We start from the raw sequence: 27,565 nt of genomic DNA, 5'->3' as shown, positions 1-27,565 counted from the left end.
AGGAATTTTTCATGAAAGTAGGAAGTTATTCATATCCTGTGTTTGTATGAATACCATCATTTCCTGCGCGAAGCGTAAGTGCGTTTTTGCGCGAGTTGCCATGTCGTTCCTGACTCACCGCAGTCCAGCGGTGCGGAGTTCGCTCGAAGCGGGCTTTTCACTGCGGGGGGTCGCTTAATTAGCAACCGTTATCCCGTCCCCTGCCTTTTACTACTGAGCAAGGAAGAGGAAGACCGTGGCCTGGAATCGCCCTTCATTTAGAAGCGAAATATCAGTTTGCGGTCTTCTCCTCACAGAGCCTTACGGAAGTGTCTGATTCCCGAGGGATGAATGGGTTTACTCTATACAGATGTCTAAGAAAAATATACTTACAGCAAGATTATATATATATATATATATATATATATATATATATATATATTGCAGGAATAGGAGTGCGATTCGTAGGTCACGTTATAAACATTTTTCTAAATAGAATACGTGATGTGTATGACGATAGTTTTGTAGCCCCATTTAAAGACTGAACATTTCATTTTTGGCCAGATACCTGTACATGTCTGTTAATCCTTCTTACTGCATACTAACAGTATTGCAGTATAGAGTACAGTTTATTTATTCAGGGCTGACGTACTGAAAAAGTTCTGTGTTTAATATCAAGCCTTTGGCCAGGGTGAGTAATAATTTGAATAGCACTTTTCTTGATTTTGAAGCACTTTATAGTGGGGGGGGGGGGGGGGTGCTCAACTCGACCAGAACCAATGTGTGGCACTCTCATGGATGAAGAAAAGCATTAGACAGTGTGTGGGTTGACAAGTAGACTTCATTACAGATGCCTAGTTAATTTAGGCTAGCTAATTGCAGATGCAGTCTTATTTTAAAAGTGTCTTATTTCTTGATTGGGTCTTAGTTCTTGTTGAAAATGCAGGTTTAGTTTACATGATGCAGTGGAGTCAGTACAATGCCTTCACAGTAATGCTTTTTATATTCCAGTTTTCTCTGTTGTCTCTCTGTAAGTTTCTCAGAATGAAAAGGAAAAACAAAAAGAAAAAGTGTGTTAAATGAACATCAGAAGGAAATCAGGGATAGCTTTTGTTCACTTATAGGAGGAGCCAGTTCAGTCTAGTGCAGGGGTGTCAAACTCCTGTCCTGGAGGGCTGCATTGTCTGTGGATTTAACTCCAGTCCTGGAGGACCACAGTGTCTGCTGGTTTAACTCCAGTCCTGGAGAACCACAGCGTCTGCTGGTTTAACTCTAGTCATGGAGGACCACAGTGTCTGCTGGTTTAACTCCAGTCCTGGAGGACCACAGTGTCTGCTGGTTTAACTCCAGTCCTAGAGTGGGCGCTGTGTCTGCAGGTTTAACTCCAGTCCTGGAGGGGGCGCTGTGTCTGCAGGTATTTGTGGTTTCCTTTCAGTCAGCAGCCAGCGACGGCCTGGAGAACAAGATGTGTATACACTTTATTCAATAAATGACTTAAATTAGTCACTTGTGCTGATAAACAGTGAAGACCAGCAGACACTGCGGCCCTCCAGGACTGGAGCTTGACACTACTTGTCCATGGTGTGACTGAATGAGCCTTTCTCTGAACAGTCCTGTCTGGGAGAGGGAGTAACCGGCAGAGGATGACTGACAGGGGGATGTGCAGGGGGGGTGGGGCAAAATGAGTTTCCTAGGTGCACAGCGGGATGGAGTTTCCACAGGCCTTTACAGCTAAAAGGGCTGTAATGTGTATCACACATTTTGGGGCTGAATACTTTGCTAATTTGCAGATTAGTCAGTGTATCATTAGCCTGATTTCGAAACATTAGCTGCACTGATGGCACAATCACTGCATCGGAGTAGATAAGAACGATAAGAACATGAAACTGCCGAAATTACAGGCTCTGCTTTAAAAGAAAACAGAAAGTGTGCAGTGTTTTGTGAGAGTGAGGCAATTCAAAGCATGTGTGTTTTTCATTTCCTTTTCATTTTCAGTGCAATGGTTTTTAAAAAAGCAAGGTCAGGGTTTCATAGATTTGATCTGTATTTTTTTAGTTCTCTGTAGCTATGGACAGACAGTAAGTACACACACACGCCAACACACTCCCCACACACCACACTCATACACACCATAGACACACACACACACCACAGACACACACCACACACACCATAGACACACATACACACACATACACACACTTGTGGGTTTTTGTACGTTCACTGTCGACAGTGGCGACTCTCGTGGCGGCTTTACATCCCACTCCTCCCAGGCCTGGTGAACATCCCGCTCCTCAGAGGCCTGGTGAACATCCCGCTCCTCCCAGGCCTGGGGAACATCCCGCTTCTCCCAGGCCTGGGGAACATCCCGCTCCTCCCAGGCCTGGTGAACATCCCGCTCCTCAGAGGCCTGGGGAACATCCCGCTCCTCCCAGGCCTGGGGAACATCCCGCTCCTCCCAGGCCTGGTGAACATCCCGCTCCTCCCAGGCCTGGTGAACATCCCGCTCCTCCCAGGCCTGGTGAACATCCCGCTCCTCCTAGGCCTGGGGAGCATCCCGCTCCTCAGAGGCCTGGTGAACATCCCGCTCCTCCCAGGCCTGGGGAGCATCCCGCTCAGAGCGTGGTGAACATCCCGCTCCTCCCAGGCCTGGTGAACATCCCGCTCCTCCCAGGCCTGGGGAACATCCCGCTCCTCCCAGGCCTGGTGAACATCCCGCTCCTCAGAGGCCTGGGGAACATCCCGCTCCTCAGAGGCCTGGTGAACATCCCGCTCCTCCCAGGCCTGGGGAACATCCCGCTCCTCCCAGGCCTGGTGAACATCCCGCTCCTCCCAGGCCTGGGGAGCATCCCGCTCAGAGCGTGGTGAACATCCCGCTCCTCCCAGGCCTGGTGAACATCCCGCTCCTCCCAGGCCTGGGGAACATCCCGCTCCTCCCAGGCCTGGTGAACATCCCGCTCCTCCCAGGCCTGGGGAACATCCCGCTCCTCCCAGGCCTGGGGAACATCCCGCTCTTCCCAGGCCTGGTGAACATCCCGCTCCTCCCAGGCCTGGTGAACATCCCGCTCAGAGCGTGGTGAACATCCCGCTCCTCCCAGGCCTGGTGAACATCCCGCTCCTCCCAGGCCTGGGGAACATCCCGCTCCTCCCAGGCCTGGTGAACATCCCGCTCCTCCCAGGCCTGGTGAACATCCCGCTCCTCCCAGGCCTGGTGAACATCCCGCTCAGAGCGTGGGGAACATCCCGCTCCTCCCAGGCCTGGGGAACATCCCGCTCTTCCCAGGCCTGGTGAACATCCCGCTCCTCAGAGGCCTGGTGAACATCCCGCTCCTCCCAGGCCTGGTGAACATCCCGCTCCTCCCAGGCCTGGTGAACATCCCGCTCCTCAGAGGCCTGGGGAACATCCCGCTCCTCAGAGGCCTGGTGAACATCCCGCTCCTCCCAGGCCTGGTGAACATCCCGCTCCTCCCAAACCTGGTGAACATCCCGCTCCTCCCAGGCCTGGTGAACATCCCGCTCCTCCCAGGCCTGGGGAGCATCCCGCTCCTCAGAGGCCTGGGGAACATCCCGCTCCTCAGAGGCCTGGGGAACATCCCGCTCAGAGCAGAGCGCGGTGACTCATCCTGGCTCTGGCCGCGGCTCTGCCACTCCGCGCGCACATTCCTCAGCGCTGCATGTAATCCCGCCGTTTCCCGGAAAGGGGCTGGAGCGGGAATCGCGATCCCTGCCACGTCTCTCTGCCCAGACGCACGTCTCTTGTGATCAGCGAGTCCCCGGGTAACGGCTACGGCACGGCGTGACAGTATCGGTGTTTACAACCCAGCGCCGCTCTGGTGTGGTTTCTAGATCATTCCATTGTTTATGACACCGCCGCTTGTTTTATCTTTGAGAGCGCAGCACTCCTCTTTTGTTTATCCCATTCAGTTCCCATCAAAACTGTGTCAGTTCACCTTGATTTGTTCTGCAGTGCAGTCTGTGAAATGTTCCGGACTACTTCTGTCGTAGTGAACACCACGCTATGAGGCTTTCTGAAACTTCTGAAGCTTGTTCTCACTGATTTGCTATTCCGGTCCAATGATGCAGCCGATGTTTGCTGGAACAGCAAAAAGAATCGATTGGTTGAGAAAGTTCCCGGTTATAGTATTGCTGTTCTTTTCTGAATTGCTGAGAACCTTCATATTTTTCCATTCCTGTATCAGAGCCTACTTGATGGCTTAGCTGTGGTTTAAGATCTTAGCCCTTGACAGCTCTGGGTTTGAAGGATTAGTGATGGATAAATAATGTGTGTAAGGTACAGGCACTCCTGGTGTTATTATAGGTAATAGCCTTTGGGTTGTGAGTTGTGTAGGAACTGCAAAACTTGGTTTTTTATATACATGGTGAAATTATTATTATTATTATTATTATTATTATTATTATTATTATTGTTGTTGTTGTTATCTGTAATTACCCCCTGAAATGGCATAAGTTTCAGTGTAACATAAGTGAGTTTGCTCTGCAGATTTTCAAGTAGTTATTTGAAGGGACCTAGTTTTAAATTGTTAGCCATAAACATATGAATTTTGAGTGACTGTGTGTCTGCATCACTGTGGCCAGACAACATAAGCTGGAATGTATCTAATGTATATATTCATTTCCTCCTCACTCTGGGGAAAAAGCATTCGAGCTGAAGCCATAGGTATTTTGAGTAGAAACAGGCAGAAAAACTACACCGCAACTTTAGTGAATTTAAATGTGACTATTAATGCATCATGCAGTGAACAGCCCACACCCATATCTTTGCTTTGTATAGAATAGGTTTCTTGTTTTTGTTTGGCTTTGCGTAATTGTGTCATCAACATGTCTTGCTTAGTCTCAGAGTCATTTGGCCTGTGGAGGGGCTTCACATTTCTATGTAAAATCCTTGAATCTGCATCTGGGAAGCCGGAGAATTGGTCGTACATTTACATGTAGGTTATGCTGTTATAGCTAAAGCAATAAAAAAGTGTGTTAAAATGTACACAAATATGATGTATTATTACTATTTACAATTTTCTGTGAATGTGTCTTAATAGCAACCATGGTAGCGGGACTGCTTGAACTTTGACCCCGGAGAGTAGGCTAAAGCCCCTGTCACCACCGCCGGCACACCCTGTCCACAAGTGCCTTCGGGTCTGTGACGAGCGTCCAGACAGGAAGTGTGTCATAATTTGGTCAGGACGGGTCATTTTCCCTCTTAGTTTCAGAATTTCTGACAGACGAGAAAGGATTTGGGATAAATCTCAGTTTTAATAAGTAAAAGTTCCGTTTCCGCAAAGATTTGTAGTGCTCCAAATATGTCGATATGATATGCAGCTGAGCTACATCTTACAGTGTGTTTACTGAAGGATTTATGGAAAATACTTCCCCAACCCAAAAGGTGTGGAAATGTACTGTATAGTTTCCATAGCAGCTGGGCTGAACTGTAGCATGGAGAATCCATATTTTATTACAGGACAAGTTTGTGGACCAGTTTACTTTTTACTTTTTTTTACTTTTTTTTTTAAATTTATGTTATTTCTGGACTTCACTAAACTATTCACTTTTTTGTATAGTTTATGTGAATTATGTTTGCCCCCAAATTGTTCTAGATTTGGATACAAATAGCTGTAGAGACTCAGGAAATATTTATCAGAGTATATATGAAGTTACTCTGTAAAGTTGAACTTTGTGTTGTGAATTTGCAATCTGTGACACAATCTAGACTCAAATCATGTAGCCAGGTAAAAAAGTAAAAAATAAAGAGAACTTCTGTGTCTATATTGAATACAACAGACAAACAAAGAATACAACAGACAAACAAAATGAATATAAGCAGATCTAATAATTACACCTTCCTTTACCCATAATGTCCATGTGCACAATGTGGAAATGGCTTCAATATTTTGATACACATCAATGTTTTTTTACATGTTCAAGAGTAATAATTACTGTATCCAAGCCCACCGTGGAAGATTGTAATGACATTCATAACCTGTGTTGAAGATGCACAAATATAAAGGGAATTCACAGTGATCTCCTCTTTGTGCCTTATGGTTCTGTGATTTGAGGTTATAGTGTTTAGTGGATCGCTATATATGTGGCAACATATATGCAAATTGCCTTTAATGTTATAACTTGAATGTAAATGCCATATGATCACGCGCCAACTTCCCTTAATTGAAAACTGCCCATGCATGCAAAATCAATGCAAAGTCATTCATGTGAAGTGAAAATCAAACATTTCCAACTGCTGTTTGCCCCCCTACGGCGAACGCAACGATGTGTACCGTGTGAGCATCACTTAATGTAGACACACGCTCAGCCAATCTCCCACAAGTTTTAGATTCATCCTTCAGGGCAGAAAAAAAATAATAATTTGGATTCAACATAGTGGGTAAATAAAAAAATGAGCACGAAGGAATACTTTATATAACTGGGAGGAATGGTCAGGACATGCTCAAGTTTGACTTGACTGAGCAATGTTTTCCTATTATTTGTGTGGAGCTGGGAATTCACAGAATATATTATTCCAGTCCTGCAGATGGTTTGAAGCCGGGTCTGTAGAGGTGGGAAGTGGAGGTGTAGAGGTGTACAGTTGGAGTTCCAGGCGGCACAGCACTTGCTGTTCACTTCACACAGGAGCAGATATGGTTGGCCTGCTGAGGAAGAGGGCTGCTGGTTGGCTGGTCTCTTCATGCAGGAGCAGGTACGGTTGGCCTGCTGAGGAAGAGGGCTGCTGGTTGGCTGGTCTCCTCACATAGGAGCAGATACGGTTGGCCTGCTGAGGAAGAGGGCTGCTGGTTGGCTGGTCTCTTCACGCAGGAGCAGATACGGTTAGCCTGCTGAGGGGGAGGGCTGCTGGTTGGCTGGTCTCCTCACGCAGGAGCAGATACGGTTGGCCTGCAGAGGGGGAGGGCTGCTGTGATTGGCTCATCCTCTCAGGGCACTGTTCTGGTGTATGGACGGGGCACCACGGCCTGGTATCCAGCTCTGACTGTGATGCCAGTGCCGACTGTAGTCAGCAGCCCCACATGGTGAGGCACAGTCGCCTCTCGCGTCGGCCCATTGAGAGCAGAGCATCAGCTTGATCAGGCAGCCAATCAGCTGATGCAGGGGTCATGACCCCTGAAAAGCGATTGCAACCAGGAGTTCACTCATTGGATAAAGATTAGATTTGAGTTTATGGAGACTGCCGCTGTACAAACAGTAAAGAAAGGCTCTGTATTTGGTTTTAATTTATGCTGCCGTACCCAAACAATTATAAACTTAAAAAAAAATATATTATTTAATATGTTTTCATGGAAAGTGAGCAATCCTTGTTGTGGTTGTCATGGAGTTAGGACAGCTGTTGATCGGCCTTGTAGTCATGATTTTCCGAAATGCCCAAAGAGGGACAGGGCAGGACAGGAAGTCTAGTCCTTTGTGCTTGATTTGTGTGAGGATGATGGGTAATTACTGGAAAGCTCTGTTTTCCTTTTGTGCGTGTGCAGAAGTACACAGTGGGTAGCTGTGAAGGCCTCCCGCACATGAATCCTGTCGGGCCAGTCTCGAGAGGATCTTTCTGGAAGGCCTCCAGTGCTTAATCCTCACCAGCTGTTCGAGCGATTCTGTGGAAAAAACAAAAAAACAAAACTGGCTCACAATGGTGACAGAGGAGAAAACAGACCATTAGAGGAACAGCAGCTCTGGTCCTGTGGCCTGGTCGTATCCCCCATTTTGAAGGCAGAAAGTCCAAGCAGGACATCTTTTTGGTGCTATACTGTACTGTACTATGGCAACAGTGGTACTATACCTTTCTGTCACCACGTTCATAAAAATGCGTATTTGTATTGATATTGGCTGTGGTAAGGACATGCTAATTAGCTTTATATGATGTCAGGTGGTTTTTCGGCGTTAAATGGGATTTTAATTATCAAGTATTCATTTTGCAAATTGCATTAGCACCAGTGAATTAGAAACATATGTGGCTAAATGTAGCAGGTTGCACTTCTTGTTAATTGGCTTGGCTCTTTCCTTCACCCTACAGATGTGCGTTTGAATTAAATAAACTGACCAAACCAAAGGCAGGTCTGTATCGATGTTGCTCTGTCTTCCAGGCACTTTTTTGAGTCTTTATCAAAGTCAGAACCTCCAAGCTGAAAATCTGTGTGTTGAAAAGTAAAAGTGACTTGTTCACACAAGTTGAAAATGGCTTTCCCAAGTAAGTCAGTGTGTTCCTGCTACCCCCATGATAGGACAATTGCAAAACTATGCTAAACAAAAAAACCAACCAATCACACCGGGCGACTTTGCGGGTCATTGAGTTGACGGTTCTCAGGTGTAGCTTTTAACCGGGAACTTAAGATGGCAACTGTCGCCTGGCTCCTTTTAACAACATGAGAAGCTGTTCAACATAGAAATAATTAACATTATTCCGTAAATATGTTAATATGAGTAGAAGTATTTATCAAACTTTATCTGGTGGTCTGTAAGTCATCTAGATATGATAAGAATGCTAAATATATAACTTTGTTTGACCGTTCACTTTGAGCAGAGCGAGGGTTGCGGGAATCTTGTATAATCTTACGACAGAGGTCTGGAGAGAAGCCTGTGTTTCATTTCTAAAGAAAACAGAACTTGAAATCGGAATCCGCAAGTCCACTTAGCTAAAGTTTTTTTTTTTTTTTTTTTGGACCCGTTTCCCTACTGTAAATGTAGGAAAATGTAAACCAGTTATTTATTTCTTCTCCCTTTCAGTCTCTCTGAGGTCAGATTAATGATTTGTCGGGTGTGTATTCACTGTTTGTTGCTCCTGTGAGCCGGTCCATTTGTCTGACGGGGGCACTGGTGTTTTTTCGGGGGAGCTCAGCGCTGAAAATGAGTACGTCTTCGACTTGCTCTGCCTTTGAGGCCTAGGCCAGGTTTGTACCTCTGCTCCCTGCTTTTAGCAAGGCCGTCTATCATTTAAAGGAAGTAAGCTCTGTTTCGTGTTTGGCCGAGGCTGGCTATGGTACAGAGGTGTCGTATGTAAAATGATACTTTGTCGTGACTATTCCTGTCTTTTGGAAAGGGAGGCTTGTAATTTGAAAAATACTGTGCAATCCAAAATCATAATTTAATATTTTACATAAAGAACAAATAAGAGGGTCTGGATGGGGATAAATTGAAGGGGCCAGGGTAGAGAGTTTGGTTTCTTTCTGTTTGAAAGTGCTTTCTGTGCTCTGTAGATAATTTTGTCAGGCACCTGATTTTTGTACCTAACCCCGGTGTTTAAGTTGGACCATTAGCCTGACTCCAGGCCACAGAACACTGTCCTTTCCCATGGAATGGGCAGCTGTGAGGTTCTGATTCTCATGGTTCCTGGGAAACGGAGTATCCCAGCAAGGTACTGTAGTTCCAGTGAGCCAGGCAGGGGATAGAGGCCCAGCAATAGGCTCCGGCACACACACACATTTCAGAGTCCAGTGTTCGGTCAAATCCACACCTTTTTTTCATAATTAGCACCTTTCGTACAGGTAAATGTAGATCAAAGAGCTTTTCACACAAATGCAAATGTGATTGACAGAGAAGCAACATACAAGGAAGAATTTTAAAAAGTAAAATAAACTATGGAGAGTCGTGCGCACCAAATATTAAGATAAAATTAAAGATAAAAATGTTAAATGGTGCAGACCCATCAGTGCAGACCTAAGGCACTGGCTGGCAGGCAGATTGGATTGGCAGCACTGGCCTTAATGCAGTGGCAACTGGAACACAGAAATTCTGGAATACCAGATTGCCCTGAAGGAAGCTCTGTCTTTATTCAAGTATATTTATATTTTTTTAGTATTGCTTTCAGATGGTTTTGCAAACTGCCATGTTTAAGGACATAACTAAGACATTTAAATCCTCTGAATATTGCTGTTTAACATAAATGTGCAAAACATTTAAAAATGCATTAGGCTTTTCTTTGTTCAGGGTCTTTTTTGTTCTGCATCATTTGAAATCGTTCAGTGCGGTTGTGATTTTCTCGGATGATAGGAAACCTGGAACATCGAGATGCAACCAAATCAGTCTGTTCCCCATTACTACTTATAAAGGGACATTAGGTTCTTTGTGTAATGAAAATTGTTAATTTGGGCATTCCTTACTTTATTGGATGAGAGAGAAAGGAGAAGAAGAACAGAGATTGGAGATATGTTTAGCATGCAACACTAAATCTTTTTTCCGAAATATATTTTTGCAATTTATTTGTAATTCTTGTGCCAGTTCTTGTTCACAAGTCTGAATTATTGTGCCAGACATCTCTTGCTCTCTTTCCCCCTCTCTCTCTCTGTCTCTCACATACATACACACACTTTCCTTGTGTGTGTGCATCATGCATGTGTTTGTTTCAAGCTAGAAATATACCAAGCTGCATTTAATTTTATTAGCTTGCTGTTGCAACGCTCAACACTTGTAAATGATCATAATTGGTGATAAGTGACTCATGTTGTCCTGACTTCATGGTACAGACGTGTTTTTTCCTTTCGTGTAATGGACGAGGCGAAACCAGCCTGAGTTTTTTTTGTTTCACTAGATTGGTAAATGGTACTGATGGAACCCTGTGGCGTTCCTGTTAGCAGTAGTTTCAGAGACCCTGTGAAGTTTAGCAGGCTACAGTCTGCCTGGGATTCCCCCGTATACTCCTGAGAATGCCAGGCACATAATCACCTCTCTGCAAATGGCCGACTCCGCATCTCAAGCACCGTTTGAATGTTCTCCCCATGTCCGTGTGGGGTTTCTCTGGTTTCCTCCCACAGTCCAAACCCATAGACCTTCAGGTTAGGGTCATTTGGAGGTGTTAACAGGACATTGCTGTAAAAGAGCATGCCTGCTCAGTCAACCTACCCTGCATAAATACAGGTTAATAATTATAATTTTAAAAAATACTGATGATAAAAACCTGTATCCGTGGGGTCAAAGGTCACGCGGTGTCGGGAAGACGACCCCGTTCATCCCTCCTATGGCGTACCACTCCTCTGTTGCTCTGTAAGACCCACTGCGCTATTTCCCAAACACGCGGTACTTCACGGACATTCAGTTCCAGGCTGACCACAAAGCGAGTTCACTCTGGCCCCAGGTGTCTGTCGGGATGCCTCTGTTCCCTCGTTTTACTTGTACTGATTTCAGAGCTGCGTAATGTACAGACTTCTCTGTGTTTGAGAAAATGTGTTTTTCTCGAAGCGGCTCACGGATAAACTCTCATTAGCATCGCAGACAGCCGATGAGTGAGTGAATCGATGACTCGTCCGCAATGGAAGGTTCCCGTGGTGTAAGCTTTTGCTGCCATGGCAACATTAAGCAGACTTTGGAAAACAGTCGTGGGAAAGTTCAGAGACTGTAGGTGCAAGAGCTCTCCACATGCAGTATAACGTTTCAGCGGTTGAATTCCTGTCTCCAGTTTTTGATCTCGGTGTGCCGGTGAGTGTGGCACTCCTGAATGAAGCACCTCATAAATTCAATAGCGTGACTCTGTATTCAGAGTAAACAGAGAGCTTTTACCATCTGGATGAGACTGTTTATTAATCTGTAATTAATTAGATTAATCACTGGATTGTACATTTTCCGCATTTTTATAAACTGTGTTAAAAGGTGTATGTATACTTAATTTCTGGTACTTATTATTTTGCGTTTGTACTTGTGAATTCAGCAGATGATCTTATGCAGCGTGACTTACACTGTTACTTAGAATTTATTTCTGTAGAAAGTGTTCAGCGCTAATATTTCGGTGACTGATTTGCCTCCCCAAGTCAACTTTACGGAGTCCACATTCAGCGTCTGACTGTTTGCAGGATGCCTTCCCTAATTTGCCAAAGCGCGAAGGTACCTGGGGGGGGGGGGTTCCATCATGGCTGATGTGATAGTGTTGTTGTGCAGACAGCTGTTTTCAGCGCATTGGGATTGGATCGTGAGCTAACAGGAAGTACGGCATAAAAATTCACTGAAGCTCAGCCACGGCCAAAAGCAGTCGTACAAAGATTGTAAAATGTTCAATTTGTTATGTTTCTAGTTTTGCACTCCAAAAAAGCTCATTTTTAACAGCTTAAAACAATAAAATATTTTTTACTTGAGAGAAATAGAGATAAAAATTTTGGGGCCTGTTTCATGGGCACAGATTAAGCTTAGTCCTGGACCAAACAGAGTTTTGTTTGGAGAATCGCCATTCATAATTGAATTTAGTTTAGTATTTTCGAGATTCTTATTTTTTGGCTTTTGCCGTGTGTTTTTAAAGATGTATCAAACTTCCCTGTAGTCATGCAGACTATGCGCGTTTTGTGTGAAAGTCATCCTCACCATAACGACATAAGCCCCTAAATCACCTGATTATTCAGCCAGGTGATTGGACAGTGTTCCTGAAGTGATTTAAGCTGCTGAATGTAGATCATCGCAGTCTTAAAGAACAGACACAGACAGGAAGCAGTGCAATGCCTTATGAGACGTTATATGCGGGTTGGATTCAGTACAGGAATCCACTTTGTTTGGAACTGTGATATCTACAGGTAATCCTGTTATTTTTAATGAAAGCTGACTGAATTCTAATAGTACTAATGCCACGGAACACCATAACCATATCGTGCTACGCTTTGTCCTCGGTTGTTTATGGATAAGTGAAAATTTCAAGTCTCATTCATTTTTTTAACCAGTATCTTTATAAAATGCTGATTTATTTTTCCATTTCCATTAAAAAAAACTATACGGGAATACATCATATTTCAATTAAAACTGATGAACTTAAGCCTTGTTGCTATTTGGCTGAAACAGACTTTCCTGTGAGCCAGCTGCAGACATTTTGCCGGGGTGGGGGGGGGCTGGGGGGCTGGGGGCCTGGGGGGCTGGGGGTGGCGTAATTACAAGCGTATGTTTTCAGCACAGTCACTGCTGCAGAGGCATTCGCCTGGACGCACAGATGTGTTTATATGGGCTCCCGCATAGGGCTGTAAAGAGCTCGAGTCTGTGAGTCACGCAGCGAATGTTTGATCGTTCCTTTGTACACACGATAAACGGCACACATTTTGGTATAGAAAAATAATAATCATACAAAATGCTCGCTGTGAAGTATGCAGTGTTTATTGACGTTCAAAGTGACCTTTCTGTGTATCAGATGTAAATTTCTGAGTTCTTTCATAATTGGGCAGATGACTGATAAGCAAACTGAAGTTGCCAAAATGATTCATACAGCACAGTACTGTTAGACACAGCACAGCCACATACAGTACTGCTGGTGTTGTTACAGTGCCTTTGTTAGATAGTTATATTGGCATTATAAAACAATTCGTTGTTTCTCTATTTTTTTTTTTTACCATTTTGTTGAGTCATGAACCGTTTACTGAAACGTTGTCTTGGAGAAACAAGATTTTTCTATGAAGTTGACAAAATACAGTGCTGTTAGAGAGCACAGCCACACACAAGTACTGTACCATTACAGAGCACAGTTATATACAAGAGTGTTCTAATTAGCCATCTTTATAGCACAGCACTGTTACAGAGCACAGTTATATACAACATGCAGTATTGTTACAGACTATAGTCATATAATTGTACAGTAGTTAGAGCATACAGTAATAAAAATTAAAATGCATTATTGTAAGAGAGCCCAGTCATATGGGTGCAGTAATATTATAGATATAGAATAAGATGCTACTGTAGGAGGTGGGGAGAAGACAGTGACAGGCGGCACTGAATTTTCATTCCAGATAAATACATGAGGTGTTTTATTTCAGAATTATTATTAACACGCCAATTTCTACCTTTAAGCTCAGGAAAAATGACATGCCAAGAACAATTTGTAAATTGCATGTCCACAGATTGCTGGGTAATCTGAAGGCCCTATTATGTTCACATCCAGGATAAGACGGCACAGGACGGGGTTTTCCATAAAATGTGTGATGTCTGTTTCCAGCACGTTGGGTTTACTGAGCGGTTCTTTTTCTCCACAGCTGGCACGGAGGGGCAGATCAACGGAGGAGAAGATTTCTTTCAGAAGGTAAGCGCCTCATGTTCTCCCCTACGGGACAGTCCAGCATCCCCATCGCAAAAAAAAAAAAAATAAATAAAAAAAACTACCTTCATGGAAGTTTTTTTTTTCTGCATGTAAGAGAACATACGGAAGCTGTGAGAACATCGGCTGTTAAATTCATCCCCGCTCCACCTGCCAGAGTTTGATGGGAAACAGAGGTTTGGAGAAGCTTTGCGAAAATACGCTCCAAAACTGTCAGGGGTGTATTTATATAGGGCTGTACAAATGATCGGTGTGGAATTGGTAAGAGATGCAATAGTGAAACGGAAAGAATAATGACCTGCTTATACTGCTGAAGTTACCCTGGCTGGGCGTCATTTTCTCTTTTCCTGGTCTGGGCCAGTGAACTCGTGCATGGGCCCGACTGGCTCAGTTTGGGTTTGTAATGGGTGAGGAACTGGGCTTGTAACCTCAAGTTCACAGGTTCCATTCCCGAGTAGGACACTGCTGTTGTACCCTTGAGCGAAGATACTTCACCTGCATTGCTTCAGTAGTGTATCTGGCTGTATGAATGGATACTGTTTAAAACATGCTAAAGTAGCTCTGGATGAGAGCGTCTGCTAAATGCCTGTAATGTAATGTAATGTAATGCAGTTTGGTGTTGTCCCAGTGCAGTGACTGAAGCCCTGGAAGGCTTTGCTTCCTGGAGTAAGCCTTGGAAATCAAACCTCACCCTGTTTCCTTCACTATCCCAGGCTTTGAAATGGTGAAATGGGACTTTCTGGCTGAGAAATATTAACCTTTCAAAGTGTAGATTTTTTGGAATGTTTTTTTTTTCCCCCAAAATTTGAAGTCAGTGTTCCAGAACTCCGTTGCTCTCAGGGGGATGGGGGGGATATCTGAAGTGACAGACAGGTCACCAGTTGTGTTGTGCTGTGGTGTGGGGTGGGGGGAGGTGGTATGGGGGGGGGGGGCGGTGGGGGGGGGGGATGTATCTAAAGCGACAGACAGGTCACCAGTAGTGTGGGGGTGGGACTGACTGTCTGTGCCTTGTCCTCACATAACCCAGCCTTCAAAGGACAGCCAGAGAAGCACTTTGAAAGGAAAACACAGACAGGGTTGACTTCTCCTCAGAAGCTGATCCCGAGGGTCTCGATGGAACACGGTTGTGTAAAATCAGTTTGGTGATCTTGTTTCATTGGTATGTTAGTGTTAGAGAGGTTGGAGATTAGGTCACATGGAGAACGTTACGCAACTTTGAACAGTTGGTCAGGTGCTCTTCATCGTCATTCTTTTTCACAACAAGGTGATGATGATGGCAGCTGTGTAGTCCTTATTTTAGAGTACAGACCCCTCTTATAACTTTTACTTTTACTGTTACTGCTACTGTTTATTCTTACTTTGAATAAGTGGCTTTTTTAAGCACATCTTCCACTTCACTGCAACTCACCTTTTCAGTTATTTTCTGTTGTAAATGTTCTGTAAATCATTTTAAAAAATCTAAAATGTTTAATAAAAAGAAAATGCAGAATACCAGTTCTACAAGCTAAGGGCGAAATCCGGAAGCCACTTATTGGGCGATCAGTACAGAGACCGGTCCTGAATCTTGCCAATGCAGTCTGGCCTGTCCTGCAGTGGCACAGGAAAAAAACCTGACTGTTTTTGCTGATAGATTGCATCACACTGTATATTTACACACAGAAAAAAAAGTAACTCTGAAACCGAAAGTTGTTTGAAACTCTTGAAGTCAGTGGGGTAGTGGTATCATTTATTCTGCTTCAAAGCACACTTATTTTCCCACCAAATGTTGAAATGAGGTTCACATTTAAGACGAAGCTCTAGAGGACAGAAACGGTATCACTGGGCAGCTATTTAGGGGCGTGAGTATCAGCCGGGACAATTAATGGCGGTTTTTTTAGCTTGCGAACCCCTTTTCCAAAAGGTTGAACTCTGAAAAGCTGTTTTGCGTAGCTGTTTTTTTTTTTTTCTTCTTTTCTTGTACTCTTCTGTTGTTTTTTTTAAGCGTAAACCTGGCTTAATTATTACAAAAGAGTGAGACTTTTTTTTGCATTGTAACTGTGTTATTACAGCTGCAGGTTTCCTCACACTTGTGTGCTTTGAACGCATGCCCACTTGTGTGCACAGTACAGAGCACGTCTCGCACTGTTACTCAGAAAAATGATACGTTTTGCATTAGGGATCATAATGAAAATGGTGGGAAAGCCGCAAGCAGAGAAACCTTTTTGCATTTACAGCGTGTGACAGAGTATGGGAGCTGACTCACTGGGTAGTGGTAGCTCAGGAAAGTGGGTTGGGAACCGCACTTGTGACTGCTGTAAGGGCTTGCGGGTTTGATTCCCAGGTGGGGCAGTGCAGTTGTACGCTTGAGCAAAGTACTTAACCCTTTAAGATGTAACACATCACAAATGTGTCATTAGAGTATTCTTAACTGAACATTCTAATGATGATGTAACTATGGATACTATTGATTAAACGCAATGGAGTTCTAGAACACTGACTTTTGAAAAGATTTTTTTTTTAAACTACTAAGTGGGGTAGTAGCAACAGTGAATATCCAGCTCTGTAAAGGATTATACACTAAATGCAGATCTGACTGGGTATGTGCTAAATGCTGAAATGTAATATAATGACTGTGTGGTCAACACACAAGGTCCCTGCAGGACCACAAAATGCCTGACCACCCCCCCTCCCCCAAACACAGGCAGATGAAACACATTATACACGCTCTTTTGAAAGTAATGACAGCTTGGAAAGTTGTTCCAGTTAGGAAAACTTGCAATATGTGGAATCATGGATTGCAATAGTACTGTTCAAGATTATATAGTCTGTTACTTGTTAGGAAATAATCCAATCACATTTTAATCAAAAAAATATTGATATGTGATATTTTATTTTATTTTTTTAAGTGGTCATGTAAACTATTTTGTCTTGGATTGGTAGAAAAGTAGGCCATCATTAATGTCATAATGGGTAAAAGCTCAAAGGTAATTGGCTCCTGTGGACACATGTTTTCCCATAGCAAACAATTATGATTGGTTAAATCCAGAGAGTTTCTTTTTGTCACCATTATAATAACAGGTCTGTACCAGTGATCTCAGTACTCACCCTCACACCGTTACTCGGAAAGCCAGAACTTTCTCTGCCTGCAGACTGCCGCTCGTCTACTCAAACGGCTGCTGTGGACTCCCTGTGCTGTGAACCCCTGGCCCTTCCATTACTCACGGGACTGTCAGACACACAGACGGATATTCCCTGGACTGACTCCCCCCCCCCCCCCCACAGACACACACACACACCCACCAGCTCCATACCACCACACACAGGCTGAGCCATTCCAGCACAAGATAGCCACTGCATCGTCTCTGAATCTACGCGTTGTATGGCTGTATTCAGCTTGCCTCTCAATGGTGTTACTGCACTGAAATGGCCTCGGTCCCGCTAACAGCACTAGCGCAGCCTTTGGGACACCTGAACAGAAGGTGAGATCCTCAGCCCGCAATGAGCCTTTATAACAGACTCTTCTGCCTCACCAGATAGTGAGGGCTGACTGCATTTTCAGAAGCTGAAACAGATGCTTTATCTTCAATGGTAGGGAGACTGGGTGGGTGAAGTTTCAGCGTTTAAGAATACAGAGCTGGGTATTAGCAGTGTGAAGCAGCCACAGGAAACTCCTGCGATTATGGGAAACTATGATGATATACCTACAGTTTAATGGTGACATACATACAGCTCCAGGATGATATACATCTCAGTGATCCTGATGGTGCTCATATTGTAAAGGTCCTTGTGCATTCGCAGCAGGGATGGTCATTGCCAAAAACTGCATGGCACCCCAGGCCTACGCTCTTTCTGTGTCCCCCTGTCTTCCCATGCCCTCCTGTAAGGTCGCCGAGCTTAACGGTCCCCCCCCCTCCCCCTTTATGGCCAAGCTCTATGATTTACACCCCAAACCCCAAACCCCTCCCCCGTTCACCTTTCCTGCCCGGTTCTAGCTGTTAATGCGCTGCGGTCTGCTGAAGAATGTCGTGGTCCTCCCTTCCCAGAGATCTTTCGGTCGTCTCCTGGTCTCCTCCTCCTCCTCCTCCGTGGCTGCAGAGCGTTTCTATGGGAAAAAGAAGCAGGAGGCCGGTAATCCAGACCAGGCGTGGTGTAGTAGCAGCGTCCGGCCACACCGCCCAGTGCCCTGGCCTTGTCCAGAACAAAGATCAGTCAGAAATCTCCATTTGCTCTCCTTTGGGTTAATCGCTGATGACGCGAGCGCTGCGGCGCACACACCGGCTTGCGTTCAGTGATCCGCGGAAACGGCGAGGTCTACGGTTACAGGCCAGGCCTGGTCCGAGGATTTCAGCTGGGTCTTATTTTTACATCCAGAGGCTGACAGCAGTCAGTAGCGCCTCACTGCTTTCCTCCCAGGTTTGATGCTGAGACACTAACGTCCCTAATCTCTATCGAATTTCTCTGTGTTTTTGACTCCAGGAAACTGAAACTAGGTCAAACATAAAATTACAGTATAAGATGGCACACTTGCAGTGCACGCATTTGTCCCAGTTGTGTGCGGTTAGCATGTTGTGTGGTCCGTAGCCCAGCTGTGGTGGTGTTATGGGTTTCATTACTTTCCCAGAAGTGATTCTGGGCCTGGAGAGAGCAGAGCTAAGCCAAGGCTTCGGCTTAAAAATGTGATTTATACTGGGTCAGCCATGAGGCTCTGAGGTCAGACAGACAAAGTAACTCAAATATACACACATACACACACACATACACGCACACACACACTCTCACACACACACACACACATACACACGCGCACACACACACTCTCACACATACACACGCACACACACACTCTCACACACACACACACACACTCTCACACACACACACGCACACACACTCACACACACACTCTCACACACACAGGCACACACACACTCACACACACATGTGCACAAACACGAGCGTGCACACACACTCTCACACACACGCACACACACACACACAAACACAAGCGTACACACACACACATGTACAAACACGAGCGTGCACACACACACACACACACACACACACGCACAAACCGAGCGTGCACACACACACACACACTCAAACGCACACATGCATCTACACTCACAGGCACACACATACACTTACGCACACACACACACATGCACAAACCGAGCGTGCACACACACACACACGCTCAAACGCACAAATGCATCTACACTCACAGGCACACACATACACTTACGCACACATACACACACACACACACTCACACAGGACTGATTGTCTGCCTGCTCTAGCCTTGCGGCTAATTGGCGTGTGTTGTGTGTTCAGAGAGAGGTTGAGTAATCCGCTTCATCCTGCGAGGGCAGCGTGGAAACGCACTCCTGTTCCGCCGTGTCCCTCCCTTGCTCACCGTCTGAGTGACTTCCTGTCCGCGCCGTGATGAAGCGTTCTGTGTCTCGGGGTTATTATTTTATGCTCTGCAGATTCACCCGTCACAATCCCGGGGTTTTCCCCTGCTGTCGAATCGGGGTGTGTGACGCTGGCGGTATTTTACTCCAACTCCAACCTTGTTTTAAATGTTTTCTTACGGTTTCTGCACATCTTTGACCGTGCGCTGTTCTCCAGTGTTCTTGCTCCCCCAGATTTGAACAGAATCGTTTTCAGAATGTTTCACTGGTTCCCCACTGTCTCCCCGTTGGATTGTTTAATAAACAGACTCAAAGTGAATTATGACTATGACGACTGATGTCATCTGAGGTGAAGCCACAAAACTCTGCTTCGTTTTGAAGCATGATTCCACCTTTCTGTGTAACACTGAAGATCTCATTTCGAAACGTAAACAGTGTTGAGTAATGGCTGCACAATACTTATGGGTGGTTTTATTTCTGCTGTAGCTACAAGCTAGCTACGAGAGCTTCTGGTAATATTGCTAGTCTGTTGCCTTAACTATGAGAAGAGGCATTTTAATCGGGTTTCCTGGGTTCATTGATAAGTTATTTATTTGACATTCTTTGGTGAAGGGATTACAGCAGAGCTGTCGATCTCAGACAGTAGGGTTATTATTGTAAATAAGACCAGGCATTTAGGCCATTGATGACCATGGAGATAATGGGTCATATTCAATTAAAATGTGTCCTAATCTTTGACTCATATATTCATGCAAGCGTTACTTTCTCTGTAGAAACAGTTTGGCAGGGTCATTTCTGAACTTGCCAAATTTTGTTTACTAAAAAAAGTGCAAACATCTGCATTTGAATGTGAATCAAAGGACAAATCTTACTGATTTAATCTGGGACAATGTCAAGGCTCGTATTCCTGTTCCAGCAGGGCTCCTATTCCTGTTCCAGCAGAGCTCTTATTCCTGTTCCAGCAGAGCTCTTATTCCTGTTCCAGCAGGGCTCTTATTCCTGTTCCAGCAGGGCTCGTATTCCTGTTCCAGCAGGGCTCCTATTCCTGTTCCAGCAGAGCTCTTATTCCTGTTCTAGCAGGGCTCTTATTCCTGTTCCAGCAGGGCTCTTATTCCTGTTCTAGCAGAGCTCTTATTCCTGTTCCAGCAGAGCTCTTATTCCTGTTCCAGCAGACCACTGGCATTCAATGATCTGTTGGTTTCTTGACCAAGGGACCCAGCAAAGCTCAGAACTTTAACTTTGTCAAGACCTGTCCCCTTGAGTAGGGCAGACAACAGGCTGTCACCATGCCTTTGTATTTGTGTTAATTTCTCAAGTATTTAATTTCAAGTATGATATTCTTGAAGGTTTCCAAATAAAAACTGTGGTAAGATGTGATGTTCAGGGTTCCATGATATGACAAATCAAAACAGCCGACAAATCAAAACAGCCGCCAACAAGTTTAGTGTGTTTGACAATCTAATCATTAAGTGAAAAATGGACGCACATTAAATTCACGGGTCAACTCATTTTGGGTAAGTGCTGCACCCATTTGAAAAGCATTTACAGATTTACCGTAAAATAAACTGATATCCCTCTAGAGGTGTGTGGTCTGTCTTTTAGAAGCCATTCACATGGCCAAGCTTGCCAAAAATAGCAGCAACTTTAGAATAGCACCAAGTTTGTGTAGCTGGACCTGGGAAAAATGGGTAGTGAGCCAAAATGGAGCAATTCAGTCCAGTTATTTCTCATGTCCAGTTTGGCAACAGGAAAGCTTTTCAAAGTTTAGGTGCTGAAATCTGAGGCAAACGTAATAAAAATATTTTTTAATACTGGCACATGTCTTGATATTTCATTTTTATTTTGTGTTATGCAGAGGTCAGTAATGTCTTCCTTGTGTGCTATTGTTAAGTAAGCCGTAAAGCTAAAAGTCGGAATGTGTGCATGTGGTATCTAACTGATTGTGTTGAGCCATAGAAACGGAATGAACATTTATATATATCGCATCTGAACAGTGTGTGATGAAGGAAGTGGAATCCACCGAGGACAAGCTAGAAACAGAGCACAGATCAAAGGAAGTTGTACTACTTTTACACTTTGACTTGAAGCATATTTAGAAAGCTTAGTTCAAAGTTTCTCTCTACGGTATAACGTGGACATAGAAGCTCAAGGAAAAGTAAAGAGAAGGCCAATCAGTCCAAGACCTGGCTGAGATATGAATTATTTATTCTCTTTTTAATCTCAGAGTAATTTATGCAGGTAATTCTGGTTCTGGAATCATTTTAACAGCTTCAGCCAGCTGCCCGTCACCATAGTCCTACGTACTCTGTGATTGGTGGAGCTCAACTCTGTCATTCTGTTTTCTACCAATAAGGTGACATCACATTTGTCTTATTCCTATTTTATTATCATTGTTTCTGTTGGGTATGTAGATACCCACGGGATTAAAAATCATGTACATAAATTTACTGACTCGGTTGATATAGATAATGATACCACTTCAGATGTATTTTATGTTTTGGCTGGTCTTACAGAGAGCAGTGGGATTTGAGAGCTCGGTGTTGTCTTAATAAGGCCATGCCTCTAACTCTTCTTCTTCTTCTGTAGTCAGAGGAGATAGAAGCACCCAAGCACATCTCCTCTGGAGGTGACAACATGTTCTGGTCAAAGGAGGACACTTGTGAAAATAAGCAGGACTGCATACATGGGCCTGATAAACCGGGTTATATCAGGGCCTAATAAGCCTGGTTATAACGTTTATTATGAAATACCATCATTAATGCATTCCCATACATGTTTTGAACATTTGGTTTTTGGCACACTGGGACTGTATGTGAACATAAGTGCAGTTGTATAATATGCCATATATATAATGTCACGGTTTTGGCATGAACTTGAAGGTTGATGTACATGATCATGTGGACAATATTGCCGTGGCCAGCTGAAGGTTATGTAAAGTGGGTTGAAGAGAAAACTGGTGAAAGGTGTGATTAGGTTTCTAACAGAAAACATGTCCTTTTTTGGGTTACTACTTTTTTGGGAAATATAAACTTCAGGGTCACCTCCAGATTTATGAACAATTGTTGTTGGCAGAGTCTGTTCTGGCCATTACAGAAAGGTAATATCCCACACTAGGAACCACAGACAGAACCTTTATCAAAAGAAGAAAATGTAATTCAGCGTATTTTAACTGTTGTCAACAGAGAATTTTGCTTCCAGCCCTGTGCTTTTAAAAAAAATATATTTTAGTTTACCCTTAGAAGCTGCCAGCAAAATTCAACCCAAAATGACTTCACTCAAAAAAAAGAAAAATTAACCTTATTATAAAAATCTTTATTTTTTGGAAGGAAAAATAATTGAGTTATAAGTTGAAGGTTATGGAGTGTTTGTGTGGGCGGTGCATACATAGTGTGTGGTTAACAAAGGAAAATAAGCCAAAATATTTTTTCTGCATTAAGCATGTATGATTGAGACACTCTGTTGGGTTATACATAGAATATGACATGGCTGCTTATCTTCATGAAACTGTTGCTCTTAATTAACTGAAATTACCTGTGAACTTTAGTATGCTAACGCTTTTTGTATGGGCTCAGTCAAATGGTTTTCATAATCCTAAAAGCATATTAACGATTTTCAAATGTACACATTAGTTTTTTTTTTGTTTGTTTGTTTTTATCACTAGTGCACTTCATATGGACATCCCTCCTTGCATTAGTAATGTAATGTAAGACTACATTTGTTCAACGACTGACCATCCCCATTTGTTCCCAAATGTGTAACGCCCATTGTAACACCCATTGCATAAAGTGTAATGTAACACCCGTTGTGTAACGTGTACTGTTCCTAACTGGGGAACTGTCCGTCACTGTGACTTGTCCCGTAGGGTCAGGAGGGCATAACGTCCCAAACGTGCACCAAACTGCCCCTTATTGTCCTGCTACTGCTGAGCTGTGGCCATGCGCGTGGATTCCGGCCATCTTGTGTAGCTGGTGCAGGCAGACCGCAAGCACCTGATTGGCCAGGCGGTGTCACTGTTGTGCTGTGAATCAGAAAAATGGCCTGCTGGCTCAATCATGCTTTTTGGCTGGACCGCTACAGCGGGGCCAGCCCTACAAACGCGAATGTCTGTGACTGACTGAGTTAGTGACTGAGTGATGAAGTCACACCATTGGTCGGCCGGATGACATGTGTTAGGTCCAGCCATATACTAGGTTTTGACCTGGTCTTGTTCTAGGTGATTTTATGTATAGCCAAATAGCATTATACATAGCAAAACAGTACTCCCGGTGTCAGTTTACACTGGATCAAAATAAATATTCGAATCCAGACTGTGACGTGTGCTCTACTAGACCAAACAAATTCTGCTTTCCCTGACGCTTTGTCCAACAGCACACGTGTCATAGTTTTTTTAGCATATGTTTCTTATTGGCGAACTGACACCCACAATTCATCCATGCAATGCATTTTTTTGTGAATAGCAGTTCAAAGGAGGACACCATTCTTGGAGTTTTACAGGGTAATGTTCAGCATAAATTTCTGTGGGAAAGTTGTCTTTTGCTGTTGTGTTAACTTGTAGTCACACCTGTGTGTCTAACCAGGATTTTATAGGCACACACTGTACTTTTACTGCTAACTCCTGCTAGAGGATATTATTAGGATACTGAAAAATTATTTTCAGATAAACTTGAAATAAAAATGTCTACTTTCACCATGTCTGCTTGGATATAATTTTATTACTGAAAATATTCCATTTACACTCTTCTAGGCACAACATAAGTCGCTTGACTCCCCCCCCCCCCCTAAGAAAATACTGGAACACAGACGCATAGCTAAAAGCTAGGCCTGACGGATATTTTAGTGTTCAAGGACATTTCAAGCACTGCCATTTCACCAGTCAGCCTCTAAAGCAAACCAGATGTTTCATGTTTGATTCTCTGGGCTGAAGTATTTGATTCCCCTGTTGTTGTACAGGAAGTAGCCTAAGGTGAGACGGCTCCACGAGCTTGTGGAAAATACTTGGTATTACAGCGGACAACGGCATCGCGCTTTTTCAGCTGCGCGCACCCATATGCTCCTCGTTACCGTTTGTTTTGCTTGTTGATTCATCTGGCTTTTGGCGAAGCTCGTTCCAGTTAACGGCTTCTCCGTGTGCTGTGGGGCCAACCGCGTGTCCTTCGAGAACGTGAGATTTTTGCTTGCGGATGTTTGCCAATCTGACCGAAACTGTTAGGCACCAGTTTTAAACCTTGAACTCGGAATACTCGGCGTATTTTAGCCAGCCGGTGGCGATTTAGGAGAGAGACAGCCAGGACTTGAAACAGGTCACGCAGCAAGCTCTTCCGAGAGCAAGCCGTTTTAGAGCGTTTTTCAGAAAGAGACCTCTTAGTGTACCGATCATAACATCCAAAGTCAACAAGCAGCAAGGATATCATGTCTTGAAGGTGAATTATGTTTGAAGTAAAAGAACACTGTCTAAGGCTTAGAGAGCTTTGAACTTCACCGAGCCCAATGTAAACAGTCTACACCTTTTTCCTGGCTCGACGACATCTATTATTCATGTGACCAGTTCATTCCGTCCATCCTATCTTAGTGTTTCATGTCTGAATTTTAAACTAAAATCATTTCATTTTGACGGTATAATATTTCAGCCCTTTTTCTTTAACTGATTGCAAATGTGGGAGTATTTGTTTTTTCACAGTTACTGTTACAATAACAGTACTGCCAGACTATATGTCTTGATTTTTAAATTATTAAAGAAAATATGGTTTGTTAATATACCTTCTTATTGGTATTTTCTGATAAAATCTGAAAACAAACGGTAATATCCACATCTGACATCACACTTTATCAGGGTGTTGTTATTATTCTAATGAGTCATCTCTGATCCTGAATATTTTTGGCTTCTTTCTTGATCTTTCACATTTTTTATTCTGAAGATTCATAACATGATATAAAATCCAACATTTTTATTTTTCGTGGTTTTGACGCAATAATCATAGATATGTTGTTATTAAACTGAAGTCCCTTGTACCAGTATAAAACCATATAGTAAAAATTAATACACAATAGTTAAAAAAATAATTTTTTCTGAAACTCTGTATTTTGTTGTGTCTGTATTGCAATGGATTACTCCTGTCAGTCAGGTCCTTTCCAAAATCGCTATGCCCTTAACCAAGATTTTGGATATTGTAATATCCTTTGAACATTTATTGTGGTAAATTAGATATTGTTGGGCAGCATGGTGGTGCAGTGGGTACCTCACCTCACAGCAAGAAATCCTGGTTTCCTCTGGGTACTCTGGCATCCTCCCACAGTCCAAAGACATTCAGGTAGGTTAATTGGAGACTCTAAATTGCCCATAGGTATGTGTGTGTGAGTGAATGGTAAGTGAATGGTGTGTGTGCCCTGCGATAGATTGGCGGCCTGTCCAGGGTGTATTCCTGCCTCTTGCCCAATGCACACTGGGATAGGCTCCAGTACCCCCCATGACCCTGCCCAGGATAAGCAGGTATAGATAATGGATGGATGGATTGATATTGTTTAATTAAAATGTAAATTTTTCTTTCTTTATTGAAAAATGAAATCTCTTACAGGTTATGGAGGAAACAAAGACCCAGATTGCCTGGCCTTCGAAATTGAAGATTGGTGCCAAGTCTAAAAAAGGTAAATGTTGGTTTCCCTCTTTCAAGTTAAAAATTGTTGTGCACATGTATATATGTGTGTGCATGCGTGTGTGTCTCTGTGTGTGCGTGTGAGCGTGCGTGTATGTGTGTGTGTGTGTGAGGGCATGTATATGCATGTCTGCATGTGTGTGTGTGTGTTTGTGCACATGCATATTTTTGAGTTTAGTATTTTGTTCTGGAGATTAGCATTGGACACAGTAGTTATACTCTGTCTATGATACTGACACCAGTAGCGTGGGATGTAATTCATTAAGCTAAAGTTTACGAAAAAGTAAAACTCACTCCGAACATGCATTTCTAATTCATTAATTCCAATAAAAGAATATATAGCACTTCTGCGAGCTGTGCTTAAAGTAATTAGTTTGGCATCAGTCATGAGGAAGGCTGTGCGCTGAATCTAATTTCCTCTCTTCAGCGCATCACACGCCGAGCCTGCAGAGCTTTCTTCTGAATTGTTATTAGATAATGAGACGTCGTAGCAAACTTCCTCTTGGGCCTAGCGTCATGTTGCTCCTCTCACTCTACTTGTCCCGAAGCATTAGCTTTGGTGTGCTGCTACATTAGCCCTCCAGTGTAAGCATGCTAAGTGTTAGCTTTGGTGTGCCGCTACGGTAGCCCTACAGTGTACGCATGCTAAGCATTAGCTTTGGTGTGCACCTACGGTAGCCCTATTGTGTAAGCATGCGTAGCGTTAGCTTTGGTGTGCCGCTACGGTAGCCCTACAGTGTGAGCATGTTAAGCATTAGCTTTGGTGTGCTGCTACATTAGCCCTCCAGTGTAAGCGTGCTAAGTGTTAGCTTTGCTGTGCTGCTATGTTTGCCCTCCAGTGTGAGCATGTTAAGAGTTAGCTTTGGTGTGCTGCTACGTTAGCCCACCAGTGTAAGCATGCTATGTGTTAGTTTTGCTATGCTGCTAAGTTAGCCCTCCTGTGCTAGCATTTAAATTAGACACGGAAAGCGGTGACTTCCCTGCGTCACTGCTTTGTACCCTTCCCATCTAAACACTGACATGGCTACTGCAGATTCATAATTAATTTTTCTGGGCTGTTGCAGTCCTGGGAGATATGAATGAAAATTTCCTATCTGAGGACACTAAGCAGTGTCTTATCTGTAGACCGGTCTTATCTCAGTCTGAAGCAATGTTTGGAGTCTTGCATTTATTGTGCATTTCTCAAATGGGTCATTAGAGGGCGCTAACATACCTCGTCGGCTCAGAAATGACAGCCTGGACTTTTCAGTTGATGTTTCCTGACAGAACTGGTGTTCCAATCTGTAAAAAAAAATAAAAATAAAAAAAGCAAACAAGAGGAGGTCAGGAGTTTACATAAAATTGTGCAGATCCATTTCAAAATCCAGTCTGACCTTAGTGCCCAAGTTCATTTGCAAGGCTGTTTGCAATCATTTGTCTTGAGGTTAAAGGTTAGCTGAATTCTGGCGCGAACGTTGTGTCTGTTGGCAAGCAGCTCTAAGGCTTGCTTAACTTAAAAAAAATCCCCCAGTGGAATAATGTTAAGCAATCCTGTGCTGTTGTGT

At 43.7% G+C, this 27,565-nt stretch overlaps 1 protein-coding gene across 1 annotated transcript in view; it reads left to right on the top strand.

Annotated features, from left to right (window-relative positions):
- The window catches only part of LOC118217569 (protein bicaudal C homolog 1-like), a 61,383-nt gene that overhangs the window by 2,388 nt on the left and 31,430 nt on the right, over nucleotides 1-27,565 (top strand). The window contains exons 2-3 of the mRNA XM_035399441.1: nucleotides 13,917-13,963; nucleotides 25,944-26,013. Coding sequence (XP_035255332.1) covers nucleotides 13,917-13,963; nucleotides 25,944-26,013 — 117 coding nt within the window. The remainder of the gene's footprint in view (nucleotides 1-13,916; nucleotides 13,964-25,943; nucleotides 26,014-27,565) is intronic.

This window comes from Anguilla anguilla, chromosome 18 (genome assembly GCF_013347855.1).
Source record: "Anguilla anguilla isolate fAngAng1 chromosome 18, fAngAng1.pri, whole genome shotgun sequence".
In the NCBI taxonomy this organism is placed as follows: Eukaryota; Metazoa; Chordata; class Actinopteri; order Anguilliformes; family Anguillidae; genus Anguilla; species Anguilla anguilla.
This window is presented reverse-complemented; position numbering and strand designations above follow the sequence as displayed.